The 19642-nt window shown below is 43.8% G+C and overlaps 1 protein-coding gene across 4 annotated transcripts in view; it reads left to right on the forward strand.

Annotated features, from left to right (window-relative positions):
- The window catches only part of PCCA (propionyl-CoA carboxylase subunit alpha), a 972421-nt gene that overhangs the window by 495044 nt on the left and 457735 nt on the right, over positions 1 to 19642 (forward strand). For all 4 annotated transcript variants that reach the window (XM_063953234.1, XM_063953235.1, XM_063953233.1 and 1 more), the window contains exons 15-16: positions 2448 to 2516; positions 3099 to 3174. In XM_063953234.1, the coding sequence (XP_063809304.1) occupies positions 2448 to 2516; positions 3099 to 3174 (145 nt within the window). The remainder of the gene's footprint in view (positions 1 to 2447; positions 2517 to 3098; positions 3175 to 19642) is intronic.

The raw sequence follows: 19642 nt of genomic DNA on the forward strand, positions 1-19642 counted from the left end.
ATTATCTCACACATTGTAACTTTTGTAGTACGCCCAGAATGGCTGCCTCACCTGGTACGCCCATGAGTGGTATGACAAATACTTTGAACTGATGGCTGTGCCAGGACTCTTCTCTTATAGATGTTGTCTAGTCCACCCAGGGTAACCTATATAACGTGCATGGAGCATTGTGTTAGGATGAGAGGTGTAATCTATTTCATTAGTATCAAGTTGTGTTATGTGCTGCCTATCCAGATAAAGGATAGGACAGCAAGTAGTTCACATTCACGGACCTCTGTGTTTCTGCATTTCCAGTCATGGCAATCTAAGACTATTGCTCAACTCTGATCATACCTTATGGGCAATCACCTGATCTCAGAACAATTACGTGACCAGTAATGTTATGCTGACTGTAGGGTCACTTTTCTATTCCATAAGAAGATGCTGAAGACTTGTCCATGAACCTTGTGGTTACCTAATACCTGCTGTTTCATTGCTCCTGCTTTATTCTCATTTTTCGCAACACGTTTCTATTCTGTGTTTTTAGTAATGTCCCTATTGCCCACTATTTATGTCATGTTATACTGCAGCATTTCATTAGCTGCCACTTAGGTACTAACAGTATCATCATTGTGGATGTCATAGGCAAGGATTCCTATGTGACACCTATCAATCGCCTCAATATTATCAGCTAACAGACATTTTGTGTACTTCATCCTTCCTCAGTGCAGACAGATGGGTTCTGGTTTTATACAGGAGGCTCCTTCCCATAGGTTACAGTCGCTGTGAGTTTTAAGACTCCTCCACCCACCCTCTTCCACTGTCTGTATCCAAACCCTGCTGTTCCTGTCACTCTTGCAGAATTCCCGTGTCCCTTGGATCAGTGGGACATGTCTGTTTCTTGAATATTTTGATTAGCTCTTGAATGTTTCAGATACCAAAGTTTGTCAGAAGCAATTTAATAAATGTTTATTCCTCTGAATTTGCTCATTTGAAAATGTTCATACTGGTAACCTTAAAATCACACGATGAAGTCAAACTGAGAGAGATAAACCGGAATCCGCTATATACGACCAAACTTCACTGACTCATTAGCAGCAATCAAATATTTCAATGTTTGGACGTTGCCCCTGTTTTTTCCACCTCATGCCGTTACAAGATCAAAACTGTTAGAAAAATGATGTCATTATTAAACAAATCCAGAGAGAAGAAAGCTGAATAAACAGTAATGATCGTAAGCGCGAGGTCGGAGGTGGCCTCAGTCTTCAGATGACAGGGCAGAAAACAGGGATTGCCACAAGTTCTGAGGCCTTTGTATTGGAACTTGTGTAGAGCTTTTGTTACTGTTTGAGCTTGGCATGCATACATTGTTCTTGTATTTGGTAGATAAGCCTGCAATGACTACATAATGTAATTTTCCTAACATTTATCACTTTTATGATCTAGTCATGTATTAATAGTATATTCTCTTATTTTTTATTAATTAGGTTGTTTACCATTTTTTTTAAATTAAATACAAATTATTTGTATATAAATGTGTGTGCGTGTGTGTTTATATATATATATATATATATATATATATGTGTGTGTGTGTGTGTGTGTATATATATATATATATAAATATATATATATAAAATGATATATAATTATATATATATTTATATATATTTTTATATATGTTATATATACAGTATATATGCACACATTCATGCACATTCTTCTCTCAGTTTATATATGTTTTGTCTTTACAAAATAGTTGTGTGTATACAGTGCTGCCTTCTTTTACTTTATTTTTTTATTGTTTGCCTCTGTAAATTGTCAGAGAACATTTGTAGATTTCCATATTTTTTTTTTTTTTTTAAATAAATCAATAGTATGAGATGATGGGGTAGGTAATTTGTCCAGATAGTTAAGCTGCAGAGCAGGCACTCATCAATCATTAAATTGCATGGTGGAAAGCTGCAGACTTATAAAAGAAGCGGTCCATTACACGTTTGCGCATTGTGACACAGCTCTATACCAAATTATTCTACATTTTAATGTTCAAACAAAACCTAATAAGTGGGGAAAAACGGAACAATTTTCTGTTAGTCACAGGTTTGAAGTGATGGAAAGTTTCTAAACCACTTTGCGATACTGGCATACAGTCCCAACATCCTCATGTATGTGATGTCAGAATAATGTTATAACAGTTTTGCAGTATTGCATAGATGTCTATGCATGGACTATAATTCTGTTAAAGAGTATAAGTGGGGCCAATGCCTTAATAGGTGTTGGTTATTATTTAATGATTAGACTCACACCTATTTTTCCCCACTGTTTTATATACAGTAATGCTATCCAAGAAGACCACATCACCTTTATGTTTTGTTGTTGCCATTGATTTCTGTATGAAATACGCTTATTTAGTATGTTTGCTTCCTGCATTTCAGTTTTCAGTATTTTTTTTTCTTTTTTTGTTGCCTAAGGTGCGAGTTGACAGTGGAATTGAAGAAGGAAGCGACATCAGCATTTACTATGATCCTATGATTTCAAAAGTGAGTTTTTAATCCAGCTACACTAGTCGGAATTGGATAGCTAGCACATTAAATTTCACTCCTAATATTGGTCAGTCACCTTGAAGAAAAAAAAAATGAAGAGACTACAAAGTGGGGACTTGATGTGGAAGTCTGTTTATGTATGCTTTTTGATACAAAAAAAAAGCAGTGGGTGAACACAGCTCTTGATTCATAATTATATTTAGGCACAAAAATATAGAATGTAGGCTTTTTCGCCCAAACCCATTTCAAATTAATGATGAATAATAATAAATTCAGAAGATGGAAGGATATCAGAGATTAAAGTCTAATTGCCTCGAGGCGAAGTGTCGATATTTTTAAAGTATAATAGGTGGTGTACAACATTTCTAAAGGATGAACATAAAATGACTATACATACAAAAGTGGCGTCTGTGATCTAAATGTTGTTCTAGTACAGTCTTTTAGGTGTAGCATCATTACATTTTGTTTCCTGTTTTCACTTAGCATGTGTAATGGTATAGCCATAATAATATATAGATATACACAAATGATTTTTCTTTATGTGTTCCATACATGTAACCTAAAGATTGTTTGTTATAGTTGGTAACCCATGGCAAGAATCGGGCTGAAGCCTTGAAGAGAATGGAAGATGCTCTGGACAATTACGTCATTCGAGGTATCTAATTTAATATAAGTGAGAGTGGTGGCATTTGCTCAGAACGCTGCATTATATAGTAATTAGAGCACTGTAAATATACAGCAGATAAGTGGATATTTAATGGATATGCCTTGCAATTTTTAATAGGCATAGTGTGTATGGTTCTTTGTTTCATAGTCTGAGGCTAATGACATTTGTATATTAGTTGCTTTAAGAACAGAAACAAAAAAACTCTCACGTATGTATGTAATTTTTGGGGGATTATTCTGTCATTTTTTTCTGTATTTCCCCTAGCAGCTCAGACTTGTTAAAGTCTCCCACCTGTTTTTGGCAGTTGCTTAATGTGTGGCGTTCCTTACACACAAAGGAGGACTAATATTTCTGTGATAAACTAATAGTCATAAGAATGTTACCTATCCAATCACTAGGAGTCACTACTTGGTGAATTTCATGCCTCAAATACCAGTCAGTCAGTGCCTCAGTTATGTTACTGGGGTCTAACAAATGAATAGGGTGAATATTGGCTCAGCTCACAAAATGCATCGGTGATAAGTCCACTCTACATTAATGGGTAGTCATGTACCTTCTGGTCACATTATTAAGAAGGCACTGGATCCAGAGGGAACCCAGAAAACAAGTAGTTTATTCTATGAAAGCCCCCTATTTTAAGAATGACAATTATATTAATAAGGTAGAACTTGAACTAGTAGATCATCAGTCCATCTTTTCATGGGACCACTCTGAAGAAGCTGCACATGTATAGGTGCACAAAAAACTATAACATGGAAAAATAGGCAAAAATGAATACTATATAAGTCACAAATGTCCCTAAAATTTGTATTTTAGGGAAAAATGAAAACGGTTTAGTCAGTGAAAGGAATAATGGGATTCATATGTGCTGGCATAAACTGGATACTAGGATGTTATTACAAATATCATCCAAAATCACTTATTCAAGACCTCCCGTTAGTACTGTTAATAGGATAATTAGCAACCACTTCAAAGAACAGCATATCTATATATGATGTGTCAAGGCGCATCTCATATGCATTGTTTTACTATCTAGCAGTGCTTTACTATAGCTACTGGAGGCCTGTGTGTTTTGTTTGTAATATGCAGCATATGTAGCATTTGCTACTTTTGGTTACTGGTTACAACAGTGGCTGGAGTTTCTGTAGATCATTCAGAATAGATCTAGTTTTCTGAGGACTTCTCTGCACATTCTCTCCATAATGAAAGGCCCTTAGCGCACACTTAACAGCCAAATAGTGTTGTGATATAACAGAGAAGGGATGATTAGGAATTTAATTGCAATAGGAAAGTTATATATAAAAAAAAAACCCTTATCATGTTTAATTGACATACTGTAAGTGTATAGTATCTTAAATTAATAGCAGACAGTGGGGCAGATATATTAAGCCTGGAGAAGTGCTAAAGTAGTGATAAGTGCAAGGTGATAACGCACCAGCCAATCAGCTCCAATATGTAAATTGAGAGTTATCACCTTGCACTTATCACTGCTTTTATCACTTCTCAAGGCTTAATACATCTGCACCACTGAGTGTTATAAGTAAATTTGCAAGCTGCATTACTCTGCTTCTACCCAATAACATTATGAAGTGTCACGTACACTAGATAAACTTGTGGCTGAGTAGTGTTTTTAATAAAGTTGAAAAGTCATATTCACATTTTTTTTTTTAAATCATGTAGTTTTTATTGAAAAGTTTCAATATATAGTAACAAAATAGTCAACAAAATGCCATTAATAAACCTTTACACTCGAAGTACAATTGTATGCTTGTATTTAAGCCATCATCTTATTGTCAATAAACTTGGAGTGAATACACCAGTACATTTGCTTGTTCGACAATTATAAATAGCACAAAGGGTCTTGACACATATCATAAAGGAAAGTGTATGAACAGGAGATGGGAAACTAAGGTGTTAACCTTGACATATCATGTCACCACAAATACTTTTACAAAAATCAGGTATGATTATAGAATTGTTGGTCATATACTCAATTTTAAATGTACCGTATATACTCGAGTATAAGTCGACCCGAATATAAGCCGAGGCACCTAATTCTACCACAAAAACCTGGGAAAACTTATTGACTCGAGTATAAGCCTAGGGTGGGAAATGCAGCTCTAGCCGTACACAGCCCTCAGTGCCAGATATGCCCTCATAGTGCCAGATATGCCCCCACAGTGCTGCCAGATATGCCCCCACAGTGCTGCCAGATATGCCCCCACAGTGCTGCCAGTTATGCCCCCACAGTGCTGCCAGATATGCCCCCACAGTGCTGCCAGATATGCCCCCACAGTGCTGCCAGTTATGCCCCCACAGTGCTGCCAGATATGCCCCCACAGTGCTGCCAGATATGCCCCCACAGTGCTGCCAGATATGCCCCCACAGTGCTGCCAGTTATGCCCCCACAGTGCTGCCAGTTATGCCCCCACAGTGCTGCCAGATATGCCCCCACAGTGCTGCCAGATATGCCCCCACAGTGCTGCCAGATATGCCCCCACAGTGCTGCCAGATATGCCCCCACAGTGCTGCCAGATATGCCCCCACAGTGCTGCCAGATATGCCCCCACAGTGCTGCCAGATATGCCCCCACAGTGCTGCCAGATATGCCCCCACAGTGCTGCCAGATACGTTCCCTCCCCAAGTGCCAGGTATGGCCCACAGTGTTGTTACTTACCCCTCCGTCGATCCCGCGCTGTCTTCTGGAGGGACACGAAGCACACAGCGTGCGCGGCTCTCCTGTGTCCCTCCTGCATCTTCGGCGGCCGCGGCGGGTCTATTATAGGAAGTGCCGGTTCGTGATCAGAGGTCACGAACGGGTATTTCCTGTAATAGAACCGCCGCTGCTGCCGCCGGAGATGCAGGAGGGACACAGGAGCGCTGTGCGCTCCATGTCCCTCCTTCACACTGCTCTGCCTCTGCCTGCACTGACTCGAGTATAAGCCGAGGTGGCTTTTTCAGCACAAAAAAAAGTGCTGAAAAAGTCGGCTTATACTCGAGTATATACGGTAATTAAGTTTAAATACAGATTATGTACACACAAGTTATTTTCATTTACTTAATATGCATAAGTGGTCACAAATTCACATAGAAAGACATCCACACTAATGAATTTAGTGCTGCAAGTTGGAGTGTGGTTCTGCAAATGTCCGCAGCTGTTTGTTAGTGCTGCTTGTCTTCATCATGCTCACTGCATTTAATTACACCAGCACCTGGTGCCCCCTGAAGGCATGCGTATGATTCTATGTCCAGGTCGCTGTTACGTGAACGCAGTATTACTGTGCTCTGCCTGCGTTTCTCTCTTACATCTCTCCTCACCTTCATTCTACTTCCCCAGTTTTAAAGCGCTAGGGCGGAATCCAAATAGGTGCAATGAAACATCGGGAGCGAAAAAAACAGGATTTGTTTTGTGATATATCCAGATTTTTTCCGTTGTTTCACTGATATTTTTTCCGGGGTATCAAATTAGATCTCCCATAAAAAAAATACTTTTCCGTGCAAAAACACACAGGTTCAGTAAAACCTGTATGTTTTTTCACTGCTGCAGCCCTGAAAAATCTGCGCTTATCAGGGATTTTGTTTCATCTGCCTGAGGCTGGTGAAACAAAATCCCCGATAAACTGCGGCTCATGCTAACTTATTGCAGCTAATAGGATAGACCCCGGCGAAGCAATTACCTGTGTTCAATGACTGCGGGTAATTGGATACCGCTCTATGAAGTGTAAAGCTGGATACACACTATACACAAGATTATCTGTCCATTCTTTCTGGTTGGAACGAAAATCTGGTAATGTCTGTGAGGAAATTACAATCAATCATTTGCTCCCAAAATCTGGAAAACTGACACAATTGGTTGTTCAGATAAATTGATTGAATCAAATGGATTGAATGTCCATTTTTGTCTGTTTGCCAGTGTTTTGGAGCGAAAGGTTAATTGTCATTACCTCCCATACATTACCAGATTTTTGTTCCAACCAGAAAGAATGGACAGATAATCTTATAGTGTGTATCCAGCTTAATATGACTTGGTCTGTATATTGAGTATTATTTATTTTGGTGTACACAAATGCATTTTCTTCTTCGGGGTCCATGGTCTCCACAGTGTTAATTCTTAACCTTGGGTATGATGCTGGTGGAGACCAGGACTGACACCGAACAATAAGCTTGTGAGCCTCCCAGGATGCACTGGGCCACTCCCCCTTTAAACCCCGCCCCCATGCTCAGGCACTTTAAAAAAAAATTCTGTGTCAGCATGAGCTGGACACACTGAACAGAGGCCTGCAGCTGTAGCCTAAGCTTTTTATTTTATTTTTTTTTAACTTTTTCGGAGTTTTAATGATTTTTATAATGGAATGACAGATACTGACAGTCCATAGGAAGCCAGAGCTTTCTCTCCCACCGGGCCGCGACACCATGAGTGGGTAGGTGATTTCAGCGGGACTCCCACTGCATCCTTCTCACTAGCAAGACGCAGGGGCTCCCAGGACTGCATCCTGACCCATGGGGGACAGGTAAGGCGGGACTCGCGATCTGCGCAGTCCTTGTACCGTGGTCCCAGGAGACGGGCCGCTGGTGCTGATGTGCTCCCAGTCCATTAAGTGTACTTGAGGCTGCACTTAATCACGAGGGTACACATGTACACTGGTGCTGGGGACAATTTAATAGGTAAGGAGAACCGGTGGTGATTGTCAGCACAGGGGAGGTCAGTGCTTCCCCAGGGGCCCCTCCCACTGCGCCATTCCACTGCAGTATTCCTGCCCTGGGCTGCTCCTCCCTCCCCCTTCCTCACTAGAGATGCTGGGCAGCCATTGTGCAGAGCTCTGCAGGTCTCCAGAGGCGATGGACTGTGTCTCCCTGTATACCTCTCCTACACCACAGGTTACACGAAATGCCAAATCCTGCCAGCTATATATATATATATAAGTGCTGGGTAGTTGATAACAGTGTCTACTGCAGTTAAAATTGTTTTCTGCATTGTGTGACTTTTGCTAGTGCTGATATTGCTTTCCCTGTACTTGTTTCTTCTCTGTAACCCTTAAATACTAGTGCGTATTGAGTTAAATTTGCCACACTTTACTAAAATTGTATTTGTGTTTGCTTATTGTCACATACTGTGCCTTTTACACGCTGCACATGACCACATTTTGGGTGTTTACTTTGTGCTGTTACCATGTCTAACAAAAGCAAGACAAAACAGGCAGGGGCACCCACTTTGATGTCATGTAATGCCTGTCACACTGAGGTTTTACCTCAGGATTTATAACAGGATGGTCTATGCCAGGGTTGTTTAGTGCCTCCCAGCACCTTAGCCCCACCACTTGTTGTACAAGAGCCCCCATGGCCTTCATTTACAACGTTGCTGGCAAAAATTGCATGTCAATAAAGCTACCCCACCTGTGGTCCCCCTTATAGGTATACACGAGCCAGTACAGCCCACACTGGCTCCCCAAGAGACTGGTCCACAATCAGTGCAGCCCATATGCTCCCCCTGTAGCAGTTCCGCAGCAACTACAACATCCAATTACTCCCTTTATGGGTTTTAACCAGCCATTACAAACTGTTTATCAGGCCATAGCAGCCCCACTCATCCACATCCAGTAGTTGGATTCTTTCCCCACATCTGTACAGAGTCTAGCTGCTTCATCTGCTGCTTTTCAAAGCATGATACATGGCCAAGGCACACTGCCCGCACCTACTGTTGCTAAGTGCACTATACCTTCCTCACGATCCACACCACACTCTGATTTGGAGGAATCATCAGTACTTGCTGATATGGCTGAGGTTTCTGATGCAGAATCTCACTCAGGGGATGAGGAGGCCCCATCTACATTTTAATGTGGCAACATTAATCAGAGCGGTCAAATTCTCTCTTCAGCTCGAGGATGCTTAACCGGACACTACTTCTAACGACCCACTACGCAAGCGGCAGAAAGTTGTCCTAGCTGAGTTTCCACGTTCTGACCACTTCACAGACGTTATACCTGAGGCGTGGAAACACCTACTAAGAAATTCACGGTACCTATGAGGCTCAGCTCCTTTTACCCGTTATCCACAGAGGATTGTGCACAGTGGGAAAACCCACTGGATACTCATGTGACACACTTACTCAAAAGTTCCATCCTACCTATCCGTACTGTGTTCTCACTTAAGGAACTGCCGGATAGATAACTGGATGCGTGCCTCAAGTCATTGTACTCCCTTACAGGAGTACCATAGAAACATGGACCGATGACCTAGAACACAGATTCCCATCTGATCTGTCCACAGCTCAGTTATCCGTTATTGCCAACTTCAGGAATGTGGCCTATTACATTGATGAAGCTGCTCTTGATGTTGCACTGTTATCCTCTAATGCTTCGGCTGTCTCCATTGCAGCTTGCCGCATTGTTTGGCTCTGCTCATGAAAGGCGAATACGGACACCAAGAAAGCCCTGGAAGCCCTCCCATGCACGGGCAAGTTCCTCTTTGGTCCTGCGCTGGACAAGATTGTTGAGAAACTAGCGACATCTAAGATGGCTCATTTGCCTTCAGCTTCCTCTGGAAGACCTCGGACTTCATCCTTTCGGACTTTACATTCAGATTGCGCATGCAAGACCTCCAAACCCAGGTCCAAGCAGCCTTGGGCCGCCAGATGTCCTCCTACCAATACCAATGTCTCCCCTCAGCCTGACTGGACGGGCATCCCCCCTGGGTGGGAGGCTGGCTCCAGGGTGGGAGGCTGGCTTCTCCAGTTTGCCCAGGCATGGAGTCTTACAGACTCCTGGGTCCATGAAGTGGTCTCTCACGAGTACGCTCTCATTTCTGAGGCGTCCTCCCAGACATTCTTCCCTACCACTCCGTCACCGGACCCTGGCAAAGCACAGGCATTGCAGGGAGTCATTTACTCTTTACTGCAGTCTGGAATGGTCATCCCTGTGCCACGACATCAACAAGGTCAAGGGATCTAGCCTACATTGTTTCTGGTTCAGAAACCATATGGCTCCTACTGCCCCATTCTGAATCTCATGTTGCTGAACAAGTACCTCAGAGTGCCAAAATTCTGTATAGAAACTCTCTGCTCCATTGTCCTAGCAATGTGACCTGGAGATTATATGATTTCCCTGGGCATCCAGGAAGCGTACCTGCATGTGCCTATAGCGCCCTGTCACCAACAGTTTCTCTGGTTTGCTGTTCTCCAACAGCATTTCAAGTTTCAGGCCCTACCCTTTGGACTGTCCACAGCTCCCAGGGTGTTCATCGAAATCATAGTGGTGATGGCGGCCAATCTCTGAGGACAAAGGATTTGAATCCTCCCTTACTTGGGCATTCTCCTCCTAGCACAATCTCCGGAGTTATTTAACCGTCATCTCCAGCTGACATTGTCCTTTCTCCAGGCCCATGGTTGGATAATCAACTGGGCCAAGTCCTCAATCACCCCTTCTCAGAGGATGCTCCACCTCAGGGCTTTACTGGATGCCAGCCTACAACGCATCTTCCTACCTCAGGGAAAGATTGCAACATTACAATTGCGCATTCACAACCTGCTTCACAGCCCCCGGGTCTCTATACATGCAGCCATGCAGACCCTGGGCTTATTGGTATCGGTATTCAATGTGGTAGAATACGGTTAATTTCACTCCAGGCCCCTACAGTACAGCGCCTGATACTGTCCAGATGGAATGGTCTACTGACCCACATCATTATCAGACATTAATTCTGATGAGGTACGTCAATCCCTTGCATGATGGCGTCACATGCCCAACCTGTATAAGGGACAACCTTTCTGGATTCCACACTGGACACTTCTAACGACAGACACCAGTCTCCGAGGGTGGGGAGCAGTCACTCCTTTCAGGGCCATTGGTCCCCAGCCGAAAGGACTCTCCCGATCAATGTACTAGAACTCAGAGTGATTTACAGGGCTCTTTAAATGGCTTAAGACCTCCTTTACAGTGCGACAGTGCAAGTCCAGTCGGACAACGCCACGTCAGTGGCCTACATAAATTGGAAAGGCAGTACTTGAAGTGCGGCAGCCATGCAGGAAGTGTCTCGGATTCTCGCCTGAGCAGAAATCCATCTTCCAACCATCTCGGCCATTTTCATTCTAAGAGTCCTCAACTGGGAGGCAGACTTTCTTAGTCACCAGGATGTCCACGACGTAGAGTGGTCCCAGATGTCTTTCAAATCCTGGTCCGCAAATGGGGGTTGCCAGATTTTGATCTCATATCCTTGAGACACAATCACAAGGTTCCCGTGTACGGGGCCAGGAGAAGAGATCCAGGAGCCAACTTCGTGGACACTCACAGTTCCATGGAAATTCCCTCTGGCATATCTATTCCCTCCAGTATCTCTCCTTCCTAGAGTACTACACAAATTCAAGGAGGAAGGCGGCAAGCTCATCCTGGTAGCTCCAGCATGGCTCCAGCAGACGCCATTGGTTCTCAGATCTGAGGGATCTCTCCATAACTCTTCCCTCTCTACCTCTTCAGCCAGACCTGCTTTTTCAAGGGCCCTGTCTCCATCCGGACCTTCCACACCTGTCTTTAATGTCGTTGCTCTTTATACTTTCCTCCTAAGGGACAAATGCTTCTTCTGGGCGGTAATTCAGACTATGCTTCAGGCTCGAAAACCAGCCTCAGCCCACATACATTACCGCATATGACACTCCTACTTCCAGTGCTGTGCTCATCATCACTACGATCCTAAAGTTCTCAGGATCCCTCTGCTGTTGGTCAGGCCTAGCCATGGTCCTTCGTCTGGCTTCTCTGAAGGTCTTGGTCTTATTAATTAGGTTCCAGAAAAGACTCTCTCCATTACCAGATGTCCGTGCCTTTCTTCAAGGAGTACTCCGAATACAACCTCCATTTGTTCCTCTGGTTGCTCCGTGGGATTTGTCTTTGGTTCTTCAGGCCTTATTAAGGAGCCTGTTTGAACCTTTGGTTAAATGTGAAGACCCTGTTTCTCTTGGCAATCGCCGCAGCATGTAGGGTATCAGACTTGGGAGCTTTCTCATGTTGCTCACCATTCTTCATTTTTCACCAAGACCGGGCGGTCCTTTGAACGATAAAGGGATATCTACCTAAGGTAGTATCTAAGTTCCATAATAATGAACCCATTGTGGTACCAGCCTTTCAGGAAACCCACCTCTCAGAAGTGGAAGCATTGTTTGATGTGGTCCATGGTCTCCGGATCTACGTTGACCGTACTGGTTCCCTTTGGAAAACCTATTATTTATTTATCCTTTATGGATTTCACAAGCTGGGCTGGCCAGCCACTAAACGCACGTTGGCTCCGCATGGCCATTTCACAGGCGTATGCTCAAGCGGATCTGCCTGTTCCGAATACAGTCTCTGCTCACTCTACTCGTTCTGTGGGTCCTTCATGGGCAGCCCACCGTGGTGCATCTGCCGAACAACTCTGCAAGGCAGCTACGTGGTCTACTGCCCGTACGTTTCTTAGGTTCTATGCCTTTGAAATGTTTGCCTCTCGGGATGCAACCTTTGGCTGCAATATCCTCCTTTCAGCTTAGGAGCGTTCCCTCCCTATTACAACTGCTTTGAGATTTCCCAAGGTTAAGAATTAACCCTGTGGGTTTAATTACCCAAAGAAGAAAAGAGTAGTTATGGTAAAACTTCTCTTAACTCTCTTTTTTCGAGGTCCATGGGATCCACAGGGCACCCACCCTGACGCACCTAGCTTCAGTGGGTTACTTCTCTGGTCACCAGTTCCCTTCTCCTCTGTGTGAGAGTGTGTTTCCTGTGTGTACCATCCTTCTTTTTCTCTCTTCTCTCCAGCTCCTGCTTTGGTCTTGTTACTAAAACTGAAGTGCCTGGGCATGGGGGCAAGGTATGAAGGGGGAGTAGACAAGTGCATCCTGGGAGGCTCAAAAGCTTACTGTTCGGTGTCAGTCCTGCTCTCCACCAGCATCATACCCAAGGTTAGGAATTAACCCTGTGGATCCCATGGACCTTGAAGGAAGTGAGTTAACAAAGGTAAGTTTTACCACAACTCCTCTTATTACTCTAAAAAAAGCAGATGTACAACCTAATAAAACAGATGTACGACCTACTCTACATGGAGTTTAAGATGTTAAAGCCTAATAAACTGGCATTTAATTAAATAGTCTACAGGAAACATTGCTAAATGAGACTAATGTGATCTCTAATGTCTGATGTGCAGAATTTATAAATTATACCACATGCTTGTTAAATTAGGAATTACAGAATACATTGAAAAATGCTGTCCAAAAGTGGCTCCTAAAGAATAGTAATTATAAATGTTCTAAACACAGAGGTTAGACCATCTAGCACAAAATAAGCCAAGTGATATATCATCTGTAAACACTGGCTTCTCCATAAGACATTGGTCAGAAGCCAGCTTATAAAACATAACATGTAGAAATCAAGAACGAGCTTTAGAGACACAGCTGGCAAACTTACATTGAGCTAGCAAAGTAATCTCCCTCAAGGGCCTGTGTCAAAAAGTTGTAGCAGTCAATCAGCCTTCTTTGTAGCCCACACACACACCAACCAACAAACCTACTGTATTCTATGTGGTGTAATAAATATCACACTCCAGTAGTATCTACACAGACAAGGCGCTCCGTCTCTGCAACTGGAGAAGTCATGCACATGTTTGCCAGTATGTAATACCAGCGAGGCTGTCTAGACAAATAAATATGGCTCACACTTCTACAGAATGTTATTTTACCTCATCTGTATACAAGAAGCACAGAAGGATTAAACAAATCATAAGAGCTAGAGGCAGTTGAAAAGTCCAGTACATCTTTTTGAATCTGGGCTGAACAAAAATAATTGGAAACCTCTCATCCCTGAAGAAAATGCTTTTTATCCTTGGAGGCAGTCACAAGATACAGTTTCTCCTTTTCACCAACAATTATCGGGATATAGTTAGAACCCCAAGCATATATAATACATCAGAGCCATATAAAAATAATAGCTCTCTTATATGATCGTTCAGTACATAATATTGCACTTCATACAGTGTTCTGGCCATAATAACCTGACTTTCATCTTCGATTCCTATTTTTTTTTAAATAACAGTAAGTATGACTTTAGAACTCTACACCAGTGATTCTCAATCCTCAAGTGTTAACAACCGCTCATGTTTTGAGGATTTCTGTATGTAGAACCAGTTGAGATAATTAGTGAGCCAGCAAGATAGTGTAAAGCCAGGTACACACCTGAACAATGTCTGGTTGATTTGCCGTTTTGTAACGTCAAATTGTGCACATCGTACAGTGTGTACGCATGATTGCGTGTTCCTCTGGATCAGCCCTGCTGCAGAAGATGATAGTGACTCAGTGCAGAGTAAATGAAGGGTGGAAGCATATGTTGTTACATGCTTTACATGAGACAATATTACACTCCATACAGGTGGATATTGTGGTAATTCCAATGCCTGACGGGTATGTTATGCCGGCTTTCGGGATCCCGGCGGTCAGGAGACCGTCACCGGGATCCGGACAGCCAGAATACTGGCGGTGAGCACAGCATGTCTCCTTATGGGCTTGCTGCACTCACCACGCTTCGGACCTTGTGGCAACCTTTGGTTGCCACAGGGTTATATTCCCCACTCGGGTGGTGGCGTGGACCACCACCCGAGTGGGGATTCCGGCTGGCGGTCGGGATTCTGACCACTGGTATTGTACAGAGTGTCGGGATTCCGGCGTCTATATCCTGACAGTTGAGATCCCAACAGCCGACAAAATTAATGCCTCCCCCTGACAGAGACCCTACACAATGCCTTAACTATAAGCCAACCTCATTGCTAAATGTAGATTTTAAAATTTATGCCACAATTTTAGCCACCCGCCTGCCCTCCCCTCATATGGTTTATCCAGATCAGGTCTGTTGCATTCCAGGTCACCAGGCTCCCCACAGCACTAGATTGGCCATCAATTTGATTAACTCTATTCACAAACAGAAAATACCCTCACTCACTCTGGCACTGGATGCAGAGACTGTGTTTAACCGCATTTCGAGGTCCTTGACGTTGAAAGTATTCTAAAAGATGGGCTTTTCTCGTAAATTTTATGGTGTTATTTCAGCATTTGGAATTGCCAATGGTACCAGACAGGGTTGTCCACTTTCACCCATAATTTCTGCTTTAGTTATAGAGCCCTTGGCGGCAAGGATCTGCTGCAGTGCAGCAATTTCTGGGGGGAGAACTGGACTCGCGGAACATAAGAGGGTAAAGTCCTAATCTCTCTCACTAACCCGATCCTAGCCCTGCAGCCCCTTCTCTCTGTGATTTATCTCTACTCTAACTACAATGTATTTGAGCAACAAAATTAAAGCCAGTAAGATGGAAGTGTTTGATTCTATATACCTGCACCCATTAAACTCTCTCTGGATGCCTCATTTACATTCTCCCAACAAAAAAATAATAATAATGAAGCCATCATCAGCTCTTTCAGGCAAATTTTCTATGCATTTTAGACCAAATTAAATGCTCAGATCCAGACGTGGTCTAATAAAGTTATCTCCGTTCTCCCTCTGCTCCTATACCTTTTTCAAACTCTTCCGATATATACACACCCCTATGTATGAAAGTTGATACAATTTCAAACCTCTAAATTTGTTTGGGGCTTTGGGCTAACAAACACCCTCAGGTTAAACTGAAACTATTGCAGCATCCCTCGAGGCGTAGAGGTCTGAGTATTCCCAATTTTAAGAGGTACTATATTGCGGCACTACTTGCCCACTGTACAATGCTGTAATTCTGGAGCTGGGAAGGTCTTTGTCGATATTGAGCCTGACAAGTTGGGTCTCTCTACAGTTTCCTCTCTCCTCTGACTCTCGAGGACTCATCCCCAAACCGTGTCTCATCCGATAAGTTTCTCATTCCCTATCCATGTGGAATTAAGTTAATAGGAAATATGTACTGGCCCCTGGCCCATCTCCTCATATTCCATTATTCCACAATCCTGATTTCCCTCCTGGCATGAGCAGGTTGTCTTTCAGTCCATGGAAAAAAGGGAACATTCTGTACCTCAACGATATTACCAGAGACACCAGCTTTCCCCAATTCTCTGAGATCCAGAGTCCTGCGGAACTCCCATCTCTAAAGATTTCTTCCGATATTTGCAGCTCAGACATGATCACTCTAAGGTGGGAGGTCTCCTTGTCAGTAGGCCTCTCAACACTTTTGAAACTCTGCTGGAAAACAGGGTTGTTTCTGGGGATTTGGTTTTGCCTGCCTGAGGCAGGCGAAAAAAATCCCAGATGTGCGGGACAACCTGCAGCGTCCCATGCCCGCTGCAGCAGCAGGCTGGGACTGCAAGCATCCGGAAGCCGGGGCAGCGCCGTGACCGCATCCCCCCTCTCCTCCGCCCCTGGCAGCCGTCACATGACGGGGGAGCGGCCATGTGACCGGGGGAGCCGGAGGAGCAGCGCTGCATCGAGCGCTGTCAGGAGCCGGCACCTGGTGCAGCTTCAGGTAACCCCCGATAAGCCATCACTCGTGCTGGATTATCGGGGGGACAATTGGCCCCGGTAAATTACCGGGGCTAATTGGATATCCCCCATAATGTTTGATAAAATATGGAATCCCTGGTTAGCTTCCCAAAACGCCTCACCGCCGTTCCTTAGGTAACGGCCTACTTCAATCACTCTTTCACTAGTTGCCAGCCTGAGGACCTACCCCTTGGGTTCCTTTTCTTACTATTTTTCTTTTCTTTCTCTTCTTTTTTTTCTGTTTCTTTTGCTGTTTCTTAATGGATTGCCATACCATTGTACGTGTGGAAACTCTCCTGTCCTTCTACTGTTCCTAAAATTGGATCACTCATCAACTTCTGTTCTATTCGACCTGTTACTTGTCATGTATTTTCATTTTATATGTGTGAACTTTGAGTATTGTGGTTATTGTGTCATACTGTTATCTACCCAATAAAAAAAGACAATATTACACAATGTTTAGTTATTTTGTATACAATAGTAGAATTTATAATATCTCAGATTTAATTAATTTCCCTGCTTGTAATTACCCATTTTATATGTGGACAAAACTGAACAAGTGTGAGAACACTTGAGGAATTCATGTGAACTGGCAAATTGTGTTAGTTTATGCTGAAACAGTTTTATGCAACCATGGTTTCTTACCAACATATGTATGTGCTCCATTGTGATCTACAGAATGAAAGGAATGGGAGTGACTGCTGAGACACAAGTTTTGTAAATATATACGTCATATAAATACTAGGGATGTGCACTTGAAATTTTTCGGGTTTTGTGTTTTGGTTTTGGGTTCGGTTCCGCGGCCGTGTTTTGGGTTCGACCGCGTTTTGGCAAAACCTCACCGATTTTTTTTTGTCGGATTCGGGTGTGTTTTAGATTCGGGTGTTTTTTTCAAAAAACCCTAAAAAACAGCTTAAATCATAGAATTTGGGGGTCATTTTGATCCCAAAGTATTATTAACCTCAAAAACCATAATTTCCACTCATTTTCAGTCTATTCTGAATACCTCACACCTCACAATATTATTTTTAGTCCTAAAATTTGCACCGAGGTCGCTGGATGACTAAGCTAAGCGACCCTAGTGGCCGACACAAACACCTGGCCCATCTAGGAGTGGCACTGCAGTGTCACGCAGGATGGCCCTTCCAAAAAACACTCCCCAAACAGCACATGACGCAAAGAAGAAAAAAAGAGGCGCAATGAGGTAGCTGTGTGAGTAAGCTAAGCGACCCTAGTGGCCGACACAAACACCTGGCCCATCTAGGAGTGGCACTGCAGTGTCACTCAGGATGGCCCTTCCAAAAAACACTCCCCAAACAGCACATGACGCAAAGAAGAAAAAAAGAGGCGCAATGAGGTAGCTATGTGAGTAAGATAAGCGACCCTAGTGGCCGACACAAACATCTGGCCCATCTAGGAGTGTCACTGCAGTGTCACGCAGGATGGCCCTTCCAAAAAACACTCCCCAAACAGCACATGACGCAAAGAAGAAAAAAAGAGGCACAATGAGGTAGCTGTGTGAGTAAGCTAAGCGACCCTAGTGGCCGACACAAACACCTGGCCCATCTAGGAGTGGCACTGCAGTGTCACGCAGGATGGCCCTTCCAAAAAACACTCCCCAAACAGCACATGACGCAAAGAAAAATGAAAGAAAAAAGAGGTGCAAGATGGAATTGTCCTTGGGCCCTCCCACCCACCCTTATGTTGTATAAACAGGACATGCACACTTTAACCAACCCATCATTTCAGTGACAGGGTCTGCCACACGACTGTGACTGAAATGACGGGTTGGTTTGGACCCCCACCGAAAAAGAAGCAATTAATCTCTCCTTGCACAAACTGGCTCTACAGAGGCAAGATGTCCACCTCATCATCATCCTCCGATATATCACCGTGTACATCCCGCTCCTCACAGATTATCAATTCGTCCCCACTGGAATCCACCATCTCAGCTCCCTGTGTACTTTGTGGAGGCAATTGCTGCTGGTCAATGTCTCCACGGAGGAATTGATTATAATTCATTTTAATGAACATCATCTTCTCCACATTTTCTGGAAGTAACCTCGTACGCAGATTGCTGACAAGGTGAGCGGCGGCACTAAACACTCTTTCGGAGTACACACTTGTGGGAGGGCAACTTAGGTAGAATAAAGCCAGTTTGTGCAAGGGCCTCCAAATTGCCTCTTTTTCCTGCCAGTATAAGTACGGACTGTCTGACGTGCCTACTTGGATGCGGTCACTCATATAATCCTCCACCATTCTTTCAATGGTGAGAGAATCATATGCAGTGACAGTAGACGACATGTCCGTAATCGTTGTCAGGTCCTTCAGTCCGGACCAGATGTCAGCATCAGCAGTCGCTCCAGACTGCCCTGCATCACCGCCAGCGGGTGGGCTCGGAATTCTGAGCCTTTTCCTCGCACCCCCAGTTGCGGGAGAATGTGAAGGAGGAGATGTTGACAGGTCGCGTTCCGCTTGACTTGACAATTTTGTCACCAGCAGGTCTTTGAACCCCAGCAGACTTGTGTCTGCCGGAAAGAGAGATCCAAGGTAGGTTTTAAATCTAGGATCGAGCACGGTGGCCAAAATGTAGTGCTCTGATTTCAACAGATTGACCACCCGTGAATCCTTGTTAAGCGAATTAAGGGCTCCATCCACAAGTCCCACATGCCTAGCGGAATCGCTCCCTTTTAGCTCCTCCTTCAATGCCTCCAGCTTCTTCTGCAAAAGCCTGATGAGGGGAATGACCTGACTCAGGCTGGCAGTGTCTGAACTGACTTCACGTGTGGCAAGTTCAAAAGGTTGCAGAACCTTGCACAACGTTGAATCATTCTCCACTGCGCTCTGAGACCGGTACATTCCACCTCCTATATCGTGCTCAATTGTATAGGCTTGAATGGCCTTTTGCTGCTCCTCCAACCTCTGAAGCATATAGAGGGTTGAATTCCACCTCGTTACCACTTCTTGCTTCAGATGATGGCAGGGCAGGTTCAGGCGTT

Source organism: Pseudophryne corroboree, chromosome 2, assembly GCF_028390025.1.
Source record: "Pseudophryne corroboree isolate aPseCor3 chromosome 2, aPseCor3.hap2, whole genome shotgun sequence".
Taxonomy (NCBI): domain Eukaryota; kingdom Metazoa; phylum Chordata; class Amphibia; order Anura; family Myobatrachidae; genus Pseudophryne; species Pseudophryne corroboree.